General features: G+C 41.7%; 1 protein-coding gene across 11 annotated transcripts in view; it reads right to left on the reverse strand.

The window, feature by feature from the left end:
* The window catches only part of GRIA3 (glutamate ionotropic receptor AMPA type subunit 3), a 211,544-nt gene that overhangs the window by 154,876 nt on the left and 35,382 nt on the right, over positions 1-21,286 (reverse strand). For all 11 annotated transcript variants that reach the window (XR_010590293.1, XR_010590292.1, XR_010590289.1 and 8 more), the window contains exon 3: positions 14,674-14,913. Coding sequence is in view for 5 of the 11 variants with exons in the window: in XM_065556647.1 (XP_065412719.1) it covers positions 14,674-14,913 (240 nt within the window). In the remaining 6 variants the exon portion in view is untranslated. The remainder of the gene's footprint in view (positions 1-14,673; positions 14,914-21,286) is intronic.

Raw genomic sequence — 21,286 nt, forward strand, 5'->3', positions numbered from 1 at the left:
CACAATGGTAAATAGGTTGAGAACCACTATACCGTGCTGATCCTTGGCTGCAGTTTTGGTCTGTTGGGAACGTTAGCAACCAGCATACGTCAGAACTGTTCAACTCAGCGCAGGTCAACGGGGCCTGCACAGAGTGGGCCCAGGATCAGGAGAATACGAAAGTGAAATTTAGGTCACAATTTCACTCCCCATGCCTATTCCTTGGGGCACTAGTCATCGGCAAGGATCCACCCAGAAAAATCTCTGTATGTGGAATAAACCAAATCAGTCATTAAGTGTTAAACATTATACAGATCATACTCATTTTACATTCCCTGTTAGGGAACTTTTCACTTTGCCCCATCAGAGATTAACACTTAATTGCTTTAAGGTGGTATTTATTATTCCTTTTTACCACAGTAGAATACAGTGGGATATAGCTCCAGAAATACATATTTACAGTGCTGTCAAGCTGATGAATCTGCGTGAGGGAGACTTTAAAAAAAGGTATAAATGAGATTTTAAATGTCTCTTGAGAACACAGAGCTAAACCCATATTCACAAAAATGCTTTAAAAACTACCTTAAAATTAATGCAATCTGCGGTAGCTTCCTCCCTTCCCTAATGAGGCTTGTCTGGTCTGTATTCACATTTATTTATTTTCTATAAAACATCTGAGTCATCTTTATGCTCAATAAGACAATAATTTCTGGAAAATGGGACATGGATAATTACACAGGTGAGAGAAATTAGTTTATTCAATTGTCTGAAGTTTGAAAGACCCAACTGCATCGAAAAGGACAAAGTGGTGTTGTAGCGGTATCAATCCCAGGGTATTAGAGAGAGGAGGTGGGTGAGATAATATATTTCATTGGACCAGCTTCTGTTGGTGAGAGAGACAATAAAAGATATTACATCACCCAGGTTGTTTCTCTAAAAGGACAAAGTCACATAGAACTCACCCATTCCTGTGTGAAACAAGGAATCATTGAAATCATAGCTGTTGGATTCCTCTGTATAAATTGTACCGCAAATACAATTTAATTAGTACGCTGCATGCACAGCCCGTTCAGTAATCAATTAAGAGTCCCTTCAAAGAGACTCATTTGTTTCCCAGATAAGGGAAATGGAAAGTAAAATTTAAGAGAAGAAGCATGGTTTGGTGTTGAAAGCAGAGCTAGGAAGGGGAAGAGCTGGGCTTTTATTAATGGCCCTCTCACAGGCTTCCAGTGTGACATTGGACTAGACATTTAAGGCTTGATCTCAATGGGAGTACTTCCACTGATTTTAAAAAGGCAGCAGATAGGGGACTTAATCAGTCTGTGCCTCAGTTTCTCCATCCGAAAAACAGGGATAATAGTACTTGCCTGCCTCACAGGGGTATTGTGTAGCTTAATTCATTATTTTTAATTAGGTGCTTTGAGGTCATCAGATGGAAAGTGCATAAGAAGTGCAAAGTGTTTTTTATAGTCCCAAAGCCTAATGCTTCATTCATCCAGTACTGTACGCACTCCTGGATCACAGGAGATTTGAACTTCAGCTGAAGCAACAAAAGAAGGTGCCACTTGAACTGAAAGCAAGGAGAGCCTGGGGTCAGCTTATCAAATGAGAACGATCTGACTTCTTGATGTAGTTCAGACATTCCTTTTGATCTATATTTCTTGGAGGGTCCAAAAGTTTTACTGGCGCTCATTTGGTAGCATCAACACTCGCAGATATTATGGCCATCCCAAATTCAATCCCATCAAAATCACACCACAATGTATTTTCTCCAGGGCAGATCCTGGGGTGCTGGAACAATATGTATAGTGGGGGTGCTGAGAGCCATTGAACCAAACTATAAACCCTGTATATAATGGAAACCACTTCAAGCCAGGGGGTGAAGCAGCACCCCCAACACCCTTAGTTCCAGCACCTACGGGCAGATCTTCAGCTGGTGTCCATTGTCATAGCTCCATTAAGGGAGCTCTGATGTTTGACACCAGCTGAAGATCTGCCCTGTTGTCTATCTCTATTGTAGAATATACACACACAGTTATGAAGTCAGCATTTGCAAACTGTGGTATTGAAATAACTCAGTAAGTTTCCTTATTTAGGGGATCCTCGCAGTGCCACAGAACCTTGTGGTCCCACACTGAAACCCTTTGGCCAGGATGAAAGTTAACCATTGATGAATGAAAGAGAGTACATAGAGAAGAGCAAACACTCAATCCAGATGCAAACTAGGGTGATATAGCATGCAAGTTTAAAAGAAATCTTAAGACAACACATTTATTTCCTTCACAACCACTTAAAAATGTAGGGAGACCATTAAAAATCAAAATCCTTTGGGAAGTCAATTGTTAACTGGAAAGCATAGTTTCAATGAAATATACATTAATTTTTAATATGCTGAGAAATCTGAACATATATGTCATTGCTGATACATATTAGGTGCCTGCTTCATACTGGGCTCAATCCTGCCAAAGTGTTGGCCACTTGGGGCTCAAACAAAGCACTTAAGCATGGAAATAGTCCCACTGAAGTCAGTGGACTGCTCATGTGAATAGGTTTGAGTCTCTGCATGTGAATAGAGCTAAGCATGTGCCTCTGTGCTTTCCAGATTGCTTAGCAACTTGCAAGACAGAGCCCTCCATGCATATTGGGCCTGATCCAACTTCTGTTGTCACTAGAAAGATTCCCACTGACTACAACGGGTATTGGAGGGGGGTCCATTCAACATAGGAAAAGAATCAGAATTTAACAGCCTACATTTTATTCCTTTTTAATAGCATCAAGCCTCAAACTTTGATATGTGAAATGAAGCAGCTACAGTCATATACTAGTTCGCCCTGATTCACTTTCCTCCTATTGGTCCTACAGCACTTTGTGTGAGTGCTTATTGGTTGTTCTGTAACTCTGAAATGTTCATAATTCTGAACAAAAGGTTATGGTGGTTGTTTCAAAACTTTACAACTGAACATTGATGTAATACAGCTTTGAAACTTTACTATGCAGAAGGAAAATGTTGCTTTTAATTTAAATCAAATAAGCACAGAAAGTTTCCTTACCTTGTTAAATCTTTTTTTTTTTAAACTTTCCCTTTATTTTTTAGTTGTTTATGTTTAAGACAGTACTGTACTTGCTTTTTTTATTTGTCTCTGCCGCTGCCTGGTTACATACTTCCATTTCCAAATGAGGTGTGTGCTTGACCGGTCAGTTCATAACTCTGGTGTTCATAACTCTGAGGGGTGTGTGTGTGGTTATGTGCGTGTGTGAAATTCACGTTTCACCGTTTCTACAATCAGCAGTCACATGCAGATTTCGATTTTGGCTTCAGAGAATAGTGGTAAAATATCTACCTTATATTGATGATGTGGAACTATGTTGAACTTTGTTGTATTAAAGCTCAAATTATTGCTTTGTCAGATTTCTATGGGATACCACTGTACAGGTGAACTGAATAAGCACTTCTTGAGTCCTATTCCACATACACGCACCAGTAGGGAAAGCACTTCCCCCCACCCTCCAGTCTGTGTATTAGAGGTTCAGCTTGTTGTCAAGACAGGATTCATTTTGAGTATCACTTTTTTTCCCGCTTTCGGGAATGTTTGATATTGGAAACACACAGTTCTGAATTTTCAGAGGGACCATTTAAAACAAAAGTGCCATAATCACTCCCGGAGAAGGAAAAGGGCAGGGCAGGGGTTTACTATAGAGGCATTTCAGATTGTCTTAAATGGGCAAATCTGAGTTTAGATTTCTCCTGGAAATGCCAGAGTTTGTTATTTTGAACCCTGCTGAAACACATATAAAATCAACAAAGAACAAAGAGTCCTTTACTTAAATTATTTATATATACACACAATATAAAAATTAGATGTGCTATACCTTATTCAGCGAGACTAGATAAAACATGCATATTCATAAAGTGATAAATATTTAAGGGGCATGTATTTAAACGAGAATCAGATTATAAAAGCACAATGCCTCTCTGACTTTAGAATTATATCATGAGACTACAGTGCCTGAGCTATTTTCTCCTGCTTACCATATACTACATTCACGATGTCAGTTTATGCTCCCTAGAGCTTGCTTTAGGGTGCTGAGTAGTGCATATAGTGGTTTTGGGTTGTGTATTTCATTTCCCCTGGTCTTTTTCCCTATTTGTGATCTGTACCCCAGCATATTTTGTCAAACTCATTTTCAAAACCTCAGAGTTCACATTAATTTGGAAAAGAGAAAACCCAAACACCTAGGACCAGATTGTGATGCTCTTATTCATGACAGGAGCTGGGCTAAATTTTTTCTTCAAAACTTTTTTTTGGGGGGCGGGGGGGGGGGGAGGGCCAAAAATGCAGATCTGGGTCAACAGAAACATTGAGAATTCATGGCAATTTTGTCAAATTGCTTTAGAAGAAATTTAAAAAAAAAATCAAAATGTTTTGTTTTGACTTTTTCAAAATGAAATCTTTTGGGTTTTTTATTCGGAACAACTTTTTTGTGTAAAAATTTCCTTCAATTTCATTTTTAAAAAGTTATAAAAGGCTGAAAATTGAGATGATGTTTCATTTTGAGTTGAACGAAAAATTTAGTTTGATCTGAAACTTTTAATGTATTAAGTTTTTGGTTCCCTGAACATGCCAAAAGAGTCTCGTTTTGGGTTGTCATGAAATGATTTTTTTCCCTGATTTTTTTGGGGAACTGACAATATACCAAAAAATCCATTATTTTCAACACTGTGCTCATGACTTCAGTGGGACCACTCGTACACTTAGGTCCCATTCAACATGACTAAGGCTATCACAATCTGTCCCTTAGCTGTGCAGGGGAGAGTGAAAGTTATCATCCTATTGCAGACTAGGATCTGCAATAGCAATATTGGGCTCTGTTACGCCCACATCCCTGCGCTGGCTCCCCTGCCCTTCTTCACGAATAGGCTGGAGCACTTGTTCATGCACAGGAGCTCCATGAGGATGCAGATCTGTTGTGCATTTGCAGTTATTTTACCCTTTGCTGGAAAACGTCACTGGCAGCAGTGCATGGTCAAAGTGCCTCAGGGGATGCACGGGGACTTTACCTGGGCAGCTCAACACCAAACCGAGCACAGCATGTTTATCTAAAATGTGCAGACACACACAACACCACAATGCTCTACAGAACACCAGGGAGCTCTGGATACTCTTGGGCTTTAACCGCACCAATATGACACATCCCTGGCTGGGTGACTGTCCAAGTTGTTCTGTCCCTTTCGTTAAGGGTTTGGGTCACTTGTTTGGCTGATCCTAGAGAAAAAGTTTTAAGTGACTGCTGGTGTTAGCTAATCAAACAGCAGCTAATGTGAAGCACCAGGAGAAAACTGCTTAAAGCTCTCAAGTCCATCCTCACTGTAGCCAATATAAAGTCTAGTTGGGGGGCCCACCGTTTGTCCGGGACAGCATCACAAGAGCTTTCCTAGGAACCCGAGTGCCAAAGAGACTTAGGTAATAATCTCAATATGAGATAATCTAAGGCACACAGGCAGGAAAGACAAAACTATCCTGTGGCCTATGAAACAGAATATGTCAGCTTAGGGCAGACTCACTGAGCAGTACCTTCCTCTGTGCACAGTCCTGTTGAAGTCATTGGGTCTACTCAGGTGTCAGTATCTGCCTCTTAGTTAGGTGAAATTGCCTATGCTGTATCCTAAAATTGCTTGAAACCAAATACTGCTTTCCCTAGGCATTGCAGGCAAATTCATGGCATTGTAATATTCCATCAGACAGAAACTGATCATTTTCTTATTACACTTAACTGCATGGAATGTGACTTTTCTTTAACTCTAATTAATAGATTCCAGACCACAGGATTTACACTGTGTTCTGTATTGTAGCACGGTGCGAAAACAATCATTTCAATTTCTTACACAAAATTACGCTCTTTATCAGACAGTAAGCATCAAAACATAATTCCAGGGAAAAACATGTAAGAGGGGCAAAATTGCAAGTTGCAGTTTGCTGAATTGCCAACTCATCGGTAGGTCTTGAAACTTTAGATATGAGGAGGTACGGCTCTCCAAGTCATCCTGACATCTGATTCTATGGATCATCCACACAGAGCTCTAACCTCTGCTCACAACTCCCCGAGCCTCATTATCCCACCAAGATTGCTTCTCCTTTTTTCCGCTCTGTGCAAGTGAAAGGAGAAAATGAGATGGCCCTCAGAATGGCGATCTAAATGCTAGAGATATGTAATGTCCTAATGTCGTGCACAGTATTCTGGGCTGGTATCCAAAATACTCCAGCAGTAGAGCCATAAACCTCAAAAAGAATCAGACAAGGTTAGCAGTAATTCTTTCCTGTTATAGAGCCCTAGATGTTTTATAGTTTTTCAGGCATATGGTGTATGTTCCATTATTCTTTTCCACAAACTGATATTTACCAGAAGACAACGTAAAGAATCTTAATCCATTAGGAATCTTCAAAGTGTAAGCAAAACACATTGCATCAACCCTTACACATATAAGCAAAGTGACAAGAATGAAAGAAGACTAACATATTTGCAGCCTATAGTAAAATGTAGTGACATTTTTTAAATGAAAAGAGTCCTGTGATTAATAGAGAGAAAATTATATTTGGCTCTAGGCAGTGTTGTGATTCCCACATTTCCACATGTAATGCATTCAGCCCAATATTTTGGTTGGAGGAATAACATCCAAGGCATTGAGGAAAGACCACTCTGATGAAACAAACAGTAGAGCTGTTGTCTGACACCTAGAAATTCACCAGTTCCTGCAACTGTTGTGAATCCCCTTGACAATTCAACCACTGCAATTAGTTTTCTTTGATGCAAGACAGAGAATGCAAATGGCCTTACATGGAAAAAGGTTATATGGTAGCTTGTAGTCATCCACCGAGTTTAAGAAATTAGCTGTTTAGCAGCAGGGAAAATTCTCTGCCCCTGTAGCATGCTAGTGTGCAGGATTTAGTGATTCGGTTTTGGATTACTTCTTCCACTTGTTTTATGCAGAGACTCATAAACCTTTCACATCCTCACACGGAACCACCATATTCTCTTTTCTTCTTGACATTACTGGTATTTGAATCCAGGTTTTCTGAGGTGAAAGGCCAGTGTGTTAATTCCCTGTGTTACCCACTGTCTGGTGGTTTGAGCTGGTTGGGAATTTTTTTGTTAAAATGTTTTTTTTGGCTGGAAAATGTGATTCATTGAAACCGAACCTTTTTGTGGAAAGGGTCAGTTTCAACCAATTTCTTGACTCGAAATATTTTTTTAAAAAGTTTTAAAATTGTCCAAATGTTTTGTTCTGACATTTTCAAAATGAAAAATTTCAGTTTTCCAGCTCAAAACAATTTGTTGTTTGTAAATTTAAGCTGATTATAGTAAAAATCTTTTTAAAGGGTTGACGTTTAAAGAAAACATTTCAAAATTATTGAAACAAACCCCCAAACTTACTATTTTTTTCCATCAGATTTTTCAGTTTCTGGACATTCGAGATTTTACTTTTTATTCCAATTCAGAATGGGGAAAAAATTTTAATCTCAAAATCTATTGCCTGCCCAGCTGTATTGGGGAGGTATGTGTATATACAAAGGTTCGGGGGTTTTGTTTTTAAGTGAGTTTAGAGGCTGTGAATTCTCACCAGAAAGATGAAGGGTACTACCTATATCTAGGAACAGTCATCAATATATGTATCATAGCCATGGTCCCGCAAGTTAATGGCAAAATCGTATGCCAACTTTTCTGCTGGAGCATGGTAGTCTCAGGCGTCACATTCTCTGTCCTAATGGTACAAGGTTAGCAGTGGAATTGCTACAATAGGTATATCTGACTAGTACTGGTCTTCACCCTGGCGAGTGACTATGATCATTCCCATTGTCCAGATCATAGGAACTTTGATGATAGCTGATCACTGAGCTATACCGTTCTAAGTACGTGAGACAGATGGCAGCAGTGTGTGACCTGCTACCCATGTGTGACATAACCCTTCGCATTTTCCTGCAGAGGTATGTGAAGAGGAGACTGGACAGAGTCACCAAGGATCTGCCAACATCCTGCTTTTCTGTGGTGCTGTTTTGTTCCTGACCTGAAGCCTGAGTGTGGAAGTGCAAAACCCTTCCTCTGCTCTGCAGCAATACCATGTGCATATCTGCTTTCCTACACAACATATTGCACAAGTGTCTCTGCTGACACCTGCTCCCAACACCTGCCACAATGACTTCATCTAAGCAGATCCTCAGTGTGATGTTCCTACAGATAAGCTCATTTTGTATCTACTAGCATTTGGCCACCTTATTGCTGAAATCTGGCTCTTCCCATCTTGGTTTGGGCAGAGTTGGCTATGTTGTTGTGTGCACATAGCCAATGATCTGCAGTTTGTTATGGTAGCAATGTGCATGCTTTCCATTATGAAGACATTTGTGTGTGGCCAATTAAGTGTGATCTGCAATGAGCCTGCTTCTTGCAGCCCTCTCCCTTTAGCAGTCCTCAGTTCTCCTCCTCCAAGAACACCTACTGCAAAAATGACTTGTCCTTTGACAGTGAATATGGACTGTAGATAACAAGCCTCATTGGGTAAATGGAGTAGTATGCAGAAGAACTATTCTTGGCCATCTGCAGATGTAATGAATCAGGCCTCAAGCCATCAAATGAGTCCAAGGCCAAATCAAGAAAATCCATGGCCCTAGACACAACTCACATGGGGCCCTCGGCTCCACCTCTATGCTATGGTCTTTCTCCAGGCATGGCCCCACTCACCTTAGAGATGACAGCGGGTTTCAGAGTTAAGATAAACAAGACAAATCACATCTCTTGGAGCTACTGTTTCAGGCTATCTGTATACTCAGGCATCACTTACACTCGGTTCACATTTTGAAGCTTTTCTTTGCATCATTGAAGGTTAGCTACATAATTATTTTTTAAATGAAAGCGGAGATTCTGATCTCATGTGACTCCAGGAACTGTGGCCCTAGACACAGGACTATAATGCCTGTGCCTTTATCTAACCATGATCAAATCCACTACCAACCTTTTAAAAATGCATGAGACAACAGCTACTGAGTAGCTTGTTTACCAAGACATTCCATCCACAGATACCTAATTAAATTACTAACTTCAGAAATTGGACCTTAAACAGCAAATGGGTGAAATTCAGATTCAGTCTAAATGGGTGCAAATTCGCTGAGTATGACCAGATATTTTATTAACATTCCAGCCCCATTGTGCTACAAGGCATTATACAAACAAAGGAAGACAGCGTCTCTGCCCCAAAGAGCTTACATTCTAAGCTGACCAGTGTCCTCCAAAGAAGGGAGCAAGGGATACACCCACATGTACACAGGTTATTCTGTATGACTTGATTCTGAGTGAGTTGCATGATATAAATAAATATGTTTGTGCCAAAAAAGTTTATGGTAATTTTTGAGTGCGCCATTTCTGTTAAAAATATACTTTTACATAGTTAAGTGTCAAATCTGGTAAGCTCTTAGGTCAAAAATGCATGTGTCATTTGGAGGCTTTTAGAGAGCAAACCAACTATACAAAAAAGTGATTCTGACGCAAAACATAAAATGAAACATTAGTTAAGACGCATATTAAAAATTCAGATTAAACAAAAGTTTCAGTAATACAATCCACAACACTAGCTGTATAATTAAACAAAAGAGACATGTAGCTCTCACATGAAATTAAGGAGAATCTAAAATGCAAAGGCCTGAATCTTCTTTCACTTACATTAGTTTTACACCAGTGTAAGCCCAACTGACTTCAATGGATTACTGATTTATGCCAGTGTAACTGAGAGGAGAAGCAGGCCCTAAGACTGGAAACAAACACGATGCTTAGAATGAAAAATAATCCTTAACATGAAAAACATAAAGGTGGCTTTCTCGAGGCGTGCTATCCAAGTTCAGAATGGCTTTCTGCCTGTAACCCTGTCATCATTTCATCCTGACATGATCTTAATTAGCCTTAGTTCTACTGCAGAGAAGCCTACTGAGGCATTTAGCACCAGCTAATTAATCAGATATTTTGTGTGCAATATAAAAGCAGGACAGCAACTGACAGTGTCGATTCATTGATTTGAGTTAATCCAAACAGAAATTAACCCTGCCTTTTCCCCTTTGAAGGAAATGAGGTACTTGGCATAGAATGAATATTCTGACACATTTCCTTTACTATCCATTGCTGATTGTCTTTTTTTTCCCCTTAGCAGATTTTTCCTAATGTACCATGACTTCCCATAAAGCATAATTTTTTTCAACTGTTACTAGGAGAAGATCATGTGAGTTTAAATGTCACTCATATTTAAGGGTTTTACTGCAGTATAAGTCAAACCACTAACAATATCAATCCTGAGACAGATTTTAAATGTTTTCATTTCTGCTGCAGGATTTCGGGCGCCTTGTATTTTCTTAGATTTTGTTATCTGATTTAGCAGCATAGCTCCCACTTTTGAGAAATGGCATCAGATTTTGCACCTATTATGTAAAGATTTGTGGGTGCAATTGATAGCACTTGACTTCCCATAAAGCTGCCTCAGAAAATAAATAAAGTAATTAGGTGTCTAAATGCTATGAAATGCATACACAATTACTTGCAGAATTAGAAGCATTACTGTCTGTCTATTTTATTGTATTTCTCAACTTTACTCTGTTTAGGATGCATCTTTGTTCTCTGCAGGGCAGGCTCCAGGCACCAACCCACCAAGCTTGTGCTTGGTGCGGCACCTGGAGGGGGGCGGCGCGGCCGCCGGGGGAGCGAAGCCGCAGTGGGCTCGCTGCCCTCCCCCAGCGCTCTGGCCGCCGGGGAGAGCGGAGCCCCGGCCGGGCTCGCCGCCCTCCCCCCGGAGCTCTGGCCGTCGAGGAGAGCGGAGCCCCGGCCGGGTTCGCCGCCCTCCCCCTGGTGCTCTGGCCGCCAAGGAGAGCGGAGCCCCGGCCGGGTTCGCCGCCCTCCCCCTGGTGCTCTGGCCGCCAGCGGAGCCGCGGCGGGCTCGCCGCCCTCCCCCCAGTGCTCAGGGGGGCGGCGGGAGGCTTTTTTGCCTTGGGCAGCAAAAAAGCCAGAGCTGGCCCTGGTTCTCTGCATCACAAGAGACATGAAATCATGATGTCATGTCTACTGATGTCAAAGGGTTAACCATATGATTATACTGTGGGGTGAAGAAGAAAAAAAATATCACTGTTTAAGGAAAACTGTTTCATAGGAAAGCTGACTCTCATAGGCTTAGCTTGAAGTAGTTCAGTAAATGACATAAAATCACAGGTAGGCTTCTTCAGTTTTGTCTGACATCTGTAATATGCTACAGTATTTATTAATAGTAAATGCAGAGCTTAATAGCTAGCAGTGTCTTGCTTCAGCAGAATACAGTAAAACTACCCGCAAGAACAATTTGCTCAGTAACTAATATTAAACATATGAAGGAGTAGCTTAATGTATTGTGATTTCTCGCAGATAGTCCAATTCTAAGAACAAGCCAGTAAGATAATAACTTTTATAGAGAGGAGGTATTTAAATGATAATTTATTTCAAGAACTGACAGCAAATTGCTCAACATTTTCTCTCTATCGTATTTATGTCCCAAAGCAGTTGACGATCTATGGTATAAATTATGAAAAAGTATGACAGCTCCAATGTTTTCATTTTCAATGGCATCTCAGCACAGGCATATGTAAGTCTTTTATTCACTACCCGGTGCAAGCAGCCATTCACCATTATTATTGTTCAGGCTCTTGAGATGCTCTCTGATTTGAAGACCCATCACAATAGACTAGGCAGGCTTCTGAAACGGCCAAATATTTCAGGTGCTGTCAGCTCATCAGGCGATGGTATTTAATGTCAACTTCTCATTGGATAATGACCTGCTTCTAATTTACTCTCATGTTTTTTTAAAAAATACAGTAATTTTAACGTCAATAACAATGATACAAACACTGAGGTTGTTTTCACTAGACTAAACGCACGGGATCAAAGTGTTCTGGTTCCTGTTTGAACATGAAGTTGATAATTTATCTAACAAGGGTGGCTGAGGACATACGTAATAGAAGGCAAAGAAAGAACAATCCCAGTCTTTGGTCTCCCAACACACCAGAACCAACCAAAACCTTTCCCCAGGCCCAGATTCAGTGAGAGAAGGATTTCTCTTTGCCTACTCTGCCAACCCTGCAATCCTCCAATAAGTACTAACATCTCTTCCATCCACACAAGCTAACCAAAGACACAGAGTCTTCCTTCACCTTGGAAGAGCACCCCCAATACTCCAATAACTCCCCTAGGCGCTTCAGTGGCCTTTTGCTGTCCTTGAATTCAAATTTCCCACATGCTTTCATGTGCGTACCACCAAGGTACATGAAATATGAAATCCACGCTAGCCAGGACTGCTGGGCTCATAATGGGATCGTCAAAAACAACTGTAAGGATCTATTAAGATAATACAGATGAAGAGGCAGAGAGCTGGGTTCAACATGACAACTGTAGGGGGAGAGAGCATAACAGAGCTAGACCCCGACTCCTAGGTCTCGTTTTCACTAGGAAAAAGGTGTGTTTTTAACATGTTTAAAATCTCTGCAAAGCCAAGGTAAGTTGTAGTTTTATTGTGTGTTTGCTGGTCAACTCCCCTACAGTTTACCATGACCAGCCAACTCATGTTAAAACAACAATTTGCCTTGTATTCACTAGAATTTTACACATTAACATGTTAAAATACACCCCTTTTTACAGTGTAGCAAAAAGGTTTAGAGAAGGCTCCACACATATGGATGATTTTCCAAACTAAATCAAATCCCCAAACCTTTTGGCTTTCAATCATTGCTAATCCTGAACTTGGAGCAATAATGTGTTTCTTTCTCTGAGTAAAACATGTTCATCTTAATTCTTTCAGGTCACTTTATCCTAGAAAATATTAAATACCATTTTGTAATGATCATTTGTTGATATTGTTCATTTGGTTCTTAGATAAAAGACATTATGGTCACCTTAGAGTTCAACTAAAAATACACATAGTAGTTTCATATACTGAATTAAATCAGAGACATAGAAGTTTGTGCAGTGAGTTTCAAAAGTTTTAAAACTACCAGCATTCTCAACTGCAGAGAATTCTTGAATTCTCCATGTATTTCTGCTTGATCTCACAGATTAATAGTACACTTCAACTTTACCATGATCTATGCTTCCCAAAATCTATCAGCGCTCCTCTGTCTCTCCGCACGTTCAGTCCCATGTTTTTAAAATGTTGGTCTACACAAAATGTCTGCCCAACCTTTAGCTGCACCAAACATCATGAAAACTTTGCACAAATCCATTTAGTAATAACAGGTCAAATGTGGCCTCTTGGGACTTGACCTTTGTCACTCTGCTGTACACCAAGCCCCTCAGAACTTCATGGCAATGATAGAACCCAGATCCTTTTGCTCCAAAAGTGACATCCCCTACTATTTAAACTAAAGGAGAATCTCCATGAGCCATGTAGGGCATAGGGCCCACAGTTACCTGTTCTGAATCTATGCAAAGGAGGGCAGTGGTACACATACACATTACTAGTTCATTACAATAAAATGTTACACAGGAATTCCCATACTGAATCAGACCTGTGGCTCATTTAATTCAGTATCTTGTCAATGGCCAGCATCAGATATTTCAGAGAAACCCCTACAACAGATATATGTGGGATAATCTGCTCCCACCCCCCTGAAAAATCTCATTCTAATTCATAAAAGTTAAAGGCTGATTTAGGACCTTAAGCATGAGGTTTAATATCCCTTCCATTTTATTTTTAGTATTAGCTATCAGAACTCCAGATATTCTTGTTATCCATATACATGTCCAGTCACTCGCTAACACTCTATGCTACACATCTGTGCAGTACTTTTCATCCCAAGAACCTCAAAACATTTCATCAATTATATGCTTACCACAGCACTGAAGTGCAGCCTCCTCTAAGGTGCAGTGTGGCAGCCAAGTGGGAAAACATGCATTACTTTTGTCCAATTTCAGGGCACAAGCACACAGTTATGAAAAGCACTATGGGATCTTCAATGCCAGTGCACTATGTCAGGTTTCAGAGTAGCAGCCGTGTTAGTCTGTATCCGCAAAAAGAACAGGAGTACTTGTGGCACCTTAGAGACTAACAAATTTATTTGAGCATAAGCTTTCCTGGGCTACAGCCCACTTCTTCGGATGCATAGAATGGAACGTATATTGAGGAGATATATATACACACACACATGTAGGTTGGAACATACATGTATATATATATATATCCTCAATATATGTTCCATTCTATGCATCCAAAGAAGTGGGCTGTAGTGCATTATGTGTTTCTTGTGTAACAGGTCTTGTGTAACAATAAACTGCATGGTGTTTACCTTCTCTACATTGGAAGGAGTCAGCAACCCTACCAGAATTTAAACCTTTGGTTCCAGGGAACGCAGGTATTCCAAAACTAATGCTTACAGCATTAAGTTAAAAGCAACAGAGGGTCCTGTGGCACCTTTAAGACTAACAGAAGTATTGGGAGCATAAGCTTTCGTGGGTAAGAACCTCACTTCTTCAGATGCAAGAGCATTAAGTTATTCCTCCTGCAAACATATTTGAACCTTTTGTTTTCTAGGACAATCAATCAGAAAGAACGACTTGTGTTCAAAAGCAACCAGGGATGCATTGCCTGACATTGGTTACTTCCAGCAAGTTAGATAATAGAAAGCCTCCTAAAAGGATGGTTCTTACCTCTTTCTGTATCGTAGAGGTATACAAACTTTTCCCATTTGTAATGAGTCAGAAGGCTCAGGATGGCTCCTTTTAACGCTGGCCGCATCTGAATGACAAACTGCACATCTGCATCTGTTGGGAAGCTGGGTGTGACAAAGGACGTGTGCAGAGCTCCACAAAATGATGTCAGTGTGTTCATGGACATCTGGTCATAGAATCCAAAGATGGCATAAACTCCTCTAGAAAACTGTGAACAAACTAACAAACAAAAGACAGAACTGTTACAATCTGAAACCACCATGAAGCAGTGTTATATAATTAATGGGAGGGGTCAGCGGAGAAAAGGAAAATTGCAGTTCTGGTTGCGAAGTGTTCAGTGTCAGCCCAAGGAAAGTAACAAATTCCAGAGTAGAAAACCCCCTGCTCTGAGCCCACCTGCCTTCAGCCCCCAATGTTTAATGCAGAGATTGTCAACTCAAACATCCCAGCTAATCTCAGCCTCCGGGGACTATCCTGGAGAGAGGAGGAGGTCTCAAGATAGACAAGCCCTTTATCTCTGAGCTACACTGCATACTTGGCAGCTGTATTTCTATTTCCCAACATTATATCATACATATGAAATAAATCCTCTAAAGGGCATAGGTTTTTTAAAATTATTTTTATGTTGGCAAAACTAACTAATGACAAAACAGTTACAAGACTTTCAACCATGGGAGCAGAGCTGGGCAATAAATCGGGTACATCTTACACCCCTTGTATTTCCTTGGCTCATAGTTATGAAGCTCATTTTAAGTAAAAACAAAATTTCAACACCAGTCCCACGCCCACTTGTGAGCTGTTGAGCTCCTTCATTTCCTACCAGAGTTGATGGGTCGGGGTGAGCTCTTTATGTTCCTAATCTATGTTACCAACACAGTTAGTAGCATCCAGACTGGCAATGAACAAATGTGGCTGCTCCGAGAAAGCAACAAAATAAAGGAGTATTTTCATTAGATATCAGTATTCATTCAGACTAATACTACAATCTGGCTATAGAGTTTCATTTCAGCAGAAGTAGCTAATGACCATGGGACAGAGATTCTTTACTCATATATCTTTTAACCAGTATCTTCAGGGGTAAGCCAGATAGCCCAACACCAGCCACCATCCCACAACTAAGGGGAGCCAATTGTTACGTGCTATTTATCCTTTTGGAAATCCAGTAATCCCCCCTTGCCACGGGCATAAAACTCCAGTTTCACACCCCACAGGGTCATGAGACATCAGACCTTCAACAAGTACGGTGCAGAAAGCCTGGGTCTCAGGGAAGTATAATTCTTTTCAGGTGGTCATGGTAAGTCACATTTAAGGAACAAAGGGGACATTTCCTTTGGCAAGGTGTTTAGCAATAAAAAGTGGCTGTTTGAAAGGGAAGATGGATTAGCGGGGGCAGGGGAGGTTGTCAAAGTGCATTCCTTTTTACAAAGACTTGTTTATAAAGCTGTTTGGTTGCTTAAAAGTGTAAAACAAAACCCATTACCACTATTTAACATTAGAAGAATGCTTTAGTGAATTTGGTGCTCATGAAAGGTGCCAACTGACATCTCAGGAGACTGTGTCCAGCCTTTATCATCTGAACAGCCATAGCTTAGGCAGCAACATTGCTGTCCCCTGCACGCTGCCCCATGCCACACGCTGAACTAAGCTCTCATATGAGAGCTGGACCATTCTCCATGTCCAATGGAAGCTGGTGATCTCTGAAACCAGGCAGATGAGAAAAAAATATTTCAGCCACCCCTAATCTCCACACATTTTACCTAGCAAGATGCAAGGGAAATGAATTACATATAAAAGAAGCCAGGTGTTCTACATGAAGATATATTGCTTTCCAAAGTACTACACCGAAACATTCATTTCTACCACAAATGCTAACGTTCAGAATCATTAAAGCCTGTTTATCGTAAAAAGGACTCTCCAATACCAGGTCATTGACATCATAGATAACACCTTGAATAGCTACTCAGCTGTGAGCACTTGATTTTCTTCCAGGAGACCCAGATGCAAAAATATAAGTGCCATTAAAGAATCCTTTTAAGAGATTAACCATTGTAAATGGATGTGAGCAAAAGTGGATACCAACAGCAAATAATAGCAGCTACTTTTAGAGAGAAAAGAGGAAGGAATAAATAAAGCACCGACTTTTTCTTTAAAGTTTACAAAAAGTCTCCACAGCAGTAAAAAGGAAAAGATACAAAGGCAACCACAGTACAACCAGCATTTATGCCTATGGGTATGATGACACAGGAATTAACAGATTGCCTAAAATTAGGGTTACCATACGTCTGGTTTTTCCCGGACATGTCCGGCTTTTTGGCAATCAAACCCCCGTCCGGGGGGAATTGCCAAAAAGCCGAACATGTCCGGAAAAATACCGGCCGGGCACTTCCTCTCCCGCGGCTGCTCTGCTCCTCCCCTGACTCAGACTTCGGCTCTGTTTAAGAGCCAAGCTGCCTAAGCCAGCGCTACCGGCTTCGGGCAGCCCCCGTGCCTCCGGACCCCGAGCCGCCGGCCGGGCACTTCCCCTCCCGGGCTCCCGCTGCTCTGCTCCGGCGGCGTAGGGTCCAGAGGCAAGGGGGCTGCCCGAAGCCAGTAGCGCTGGCTCGGGCAGCTTGGCTCTTAAACAGAGCCGAAGTCTGAGTCAGGAGAGGAGCAGAGCAGCTGGAGCCGGGGAGGAGAAGTGCCCGGCCAGCGGCTGGGGTCCGGAGGCAAGGGGGCTGCCCGAAGCCGGTAGCGCTCGGGCAGCTCGGCTCTTACACAGAGCTGAAGAGTCAGGGGAGGAGCACAGCAGCCGGACCCAGGGAGGGGAAGTGCCTGGCCGGGGGCGCAGGGTCCGGAGGCATGGGGGCTGCCCGAAGCCCAAGCACTACCGGCTTCACGGTTTGCCGGGCAGCCTCCAGACCCTGCGCCCCCAGCTGGGCGCTTCCCCTCCTGGGCTCCAGCTGTGCTGAGGAAGCGCCGGCCGGGGGCGCAGGGTCTGGAGGCTGCCCGGCAAACCGTGAAGCCGGTAGCGCTCGGGCAGCCCTTTTCGCGTGGCTGGGAGGGAGGAGGGGGAGTTAGGGCGGAGACTTTGGGGAAGGGGCGGAGTTGGGGTGGGGACGGGGGTGGGAAAGGGGCGGGGCCAGGGCCCGTGGAGTGTCCTCTTTTTTTATTTTTTAAATATGGTAACCCTACTAAAATGCACTTTTGTGAAACTATGTACCAGCAGAAAATAAAAACAGAAAGTCTGCTACACAAATTATCTGCTGAAGAAACAAATAAAACGAACTGTGTTACAGGCAAAATAGAAGTATACCAAAAAGAAGGGAAAAAATAAAGGCTCTATCTGAAATTATGACAGTATCAGGATCATTTTAACAGCTTAAACAGCAAGGAGTCTGGTGGCACCTTAAAAACTAACAGATTTATTTGGGCATAAGCTTTCGTGGGTAAAAACCTCACTTCTTCGGATGCATAGAGTGAAAGTTACAGCTTAAGATCTGTCAATTCTATAAGAAAATCTACCGAGTTAGGCCATGATCCTGTGAGATGATGAGTGCCCTCACCTTCCACTGACTGAGCACCTTGTAGACTCAGACCCTTAATACATTCTCATGGATCATGTACTATAGAGAACACTTAAGCGAATACATTTGTGCTAAATGCCCTGTTCTTTTACGTGTTCTCCTGGTCAGGGAAGCAAGAAGTGTGCTGTTGAAATCTGAAAACTCTTAGGTCCTCACCATCCCTTTCTGTCTTCTCTCTGCTCTGGGGATGGGGCCCAACAAAATGAAAACAACCATAGACATACAATCCCTGTAGCAATATGCTGTCATCACACAATGTGAATGCACTGCTACTGCCCTTTACTGGCTAAAATATCAGACCTGGTCAAATATGCATCATCATGTAGTCCTTTTATGGCTTCAGCCTACAGATGACAAACCTTAAAACAACTTCACAGGTGTGAATCTTGCTGAGATTACTACTGCTAAATGAATAATGTTGAACTGGGCTGTATCCAACATATGTTTTCCCATTGTCATCCCAACATAGATTTACCATCATCAGACTTCCTGATGCCATGGCAATAAGTGCAGGGCTAGAACCTAGTCAGGTAAACACTAAGTGCTACACTGGAAAAAATAACCCCAACTATACATACAATATGATGGGGGCTAATTTAGCTACAATGAATCAGGAAAAAGATCTTGGAGTCATCATGGATAGTTCTCTGAAGATGTCCACACAGTGTGCAGAGGCGATCAAAAAAGCAAACAGGATGTTAGGAATCATTAAAAAGGGGATAGAGAATAAGACAGAGAATATATTATTGCCCTTATATAAATTGATGGTACACCCACATCTTGAATACTGCGTACAGATGTGGTCTCCTCATCTCAAAAAAGATATACTGGCACTAGAAAAGGTTCAGAGAAGGGCAACTAAAATGATTAGGGATTTGGAACAGGTCCCATATGAGGAGAGATTAAAGAGGCTAGGACTTTCAGCTTGGAAAAGAGGAGACTAAGGGGGGATATGATAGAGGTATATAAAATTATGAGTGATGTGGAGAAAGTAGATAAGGAAAAGTTATTTACTTATTCCCATAATACAAGAACTAGGGGTCACCAAATGAAATTAATAGGTAGCAGGTTTAAAACAAATAAAAGGAAGTTCTTCTTCACACAACGCACAGTCAACTTGTGGAATTCCTTATCTGAGGAGGTTGTGAACACTAGGACTATAACAGCGTTTAAAAGAGAACTGGATAAATTCATGGAGGTTAAGTCCCTTACTGGCTATTAGCCAGGTTGGGTAAGGAATGGTGTCCCTACACTCTGTTTGTCACAGGGTGGAGACGGATAGCAGGAGAGAGATCACTTGATCATTACCTGTTAGGTTCACTCCCTTTGGGGCACCTGGCATTGGCCACTGTCGGTAGACAGGATACTGGGCTAGATGGACCTTTGGTCTGAGCCAGGACAGCCGTTCTTATGTACATTGATGTACAAATTTTGATTCTGAAAGAGTTTCAGCAGAAATTATTATATATGCCCAAAGAACTACAGAAACACATTTTTCATGGATTTATGTGGTATCAAAGACAACTGTCTGACTTAGGGTACCAGTTCTTATTTTTGATCAGAATGGATGCTGGCTTTACGTTCACAAGCTGCCAAATACTAAACCAACAGAAACAAATTTTAAAAATATCCTTTTTTTCCCCTTCATAGTAGAGTAACATTTAAGTTCCTGATCTTGAAAGTCCAATGCCTTAGAATTCCCATCAAACTACCTTGTCTCTGTTATTTCACACAGAGGATATGCAGGGCTTGATTTTCAGAAGTACTTGAAAACTCACAACTCGGCTGAAATCTGTGGGTGCTGAGCACCTCTGAGATTAGGCCCTGTAGTCCCCATCTCTTCGGCCAAATTCTCTCTCTCTTGCCTTTTTAAAAAGTAGAATTAAATTGTGTCTATATTCTGACTGGCTCATCCCCACTTCTATGGGCATGAGTATTATGAACAGGGAAGTTGTTTAGTGATTATGGGCAGATTGGGTATGTGACAGCATCTATGTCAAAAGATGTCTAAAAATCAACAGCAGGATATTGCCTGCCTGGGGCATCCCAGGACAGTTACTCACTACTCTGAATCTGCCTCTCAGCCAGGGCCGGCTCCAGGCACCTGCCGAGCAAGCTCGTGCTTGGGGCGGCAGATTCTATGGGGCGGCATTCCGCCCAAACCTAGGGTCTGTAGCAAGCCCGTATCCTTCCCTCCCCACCGACTGGAGCGGCGCGGAGCCCTCCTGGCAGGCGGCACGGCGGTCAGGGCCGCGTGGCGAGCGCCCCGCTGAAGCTCTGGCCGCCCCCCTTCTCTCTCTCCCCCTGCTAGCCAGGGCACGTCTGCAGCACAGGGAGTCCCTCTGCACCCTGGCTCCAGCCACCCCACAGGTTTTTTTTTTCCCCTGCTTTGCCGCTCTGGCTACGCCGCAAGTTTTTTTTTTTTGCTTGGGGCGGCAAAAAAGCCAGAGCCGGCCCTGCTCTCGGCTGATACTTGTAACTCTATTTTTCTCAGATGCATTTGTTGGATCACAAAGAATTTATAGTTTTGTCTTAAAACAAAAAGAGCATCTTTTATTTCTCCTGAATTATGTCTCTATTCAGTACAACTCTACATATTTAATACTTTATAGAGTGACTTGATAAGCTACATTACTTTAGAATATCTTCATCTCTTAAAGTTTCCCTGCTTCTTTCTTTGCAGCTCAAGACTTCTGATTACCTATTCAGCAAACACTGTAGGGTGCCGATTTGATTTTATTGGCCCATTTAAAGGGCAAATAAACTTCTATTTTTATAAGGGGAAGATAAAGGGACAGTTATCTTATCCTCAATGCTCATTTGCTTTTTTGAACTTCTAATTCTGTTATGATTTTGTAGCATAAAACTCTCTCTAAGTGTTTTGCTCACCCATGGTCTTACTGTAGCTGGCTTTCCAACAAATCCATCTTTAAGTGAATTTTAAATTTCCTGACCATACTAATGCCATTAATCAATGATCCACATTTAAAAGCAGGTGCATTAGCAAACTACACACCCAATTCTATTTT

This window comes from Chrysemys picta, chromosome 9 (genome assembly GCF_011386835.1).
Source record: "Chrysemys picta bellii isolate R12L10 chromosome 9, ASM1138683v2, whole genome shotgun sequence".
NCBI classification, from domain to species: domain Eukaryota; kingdom Metazoa; phylum Chordata; order Testudines; family Emydidae; genus Chrysemys; species Chrysemys picta.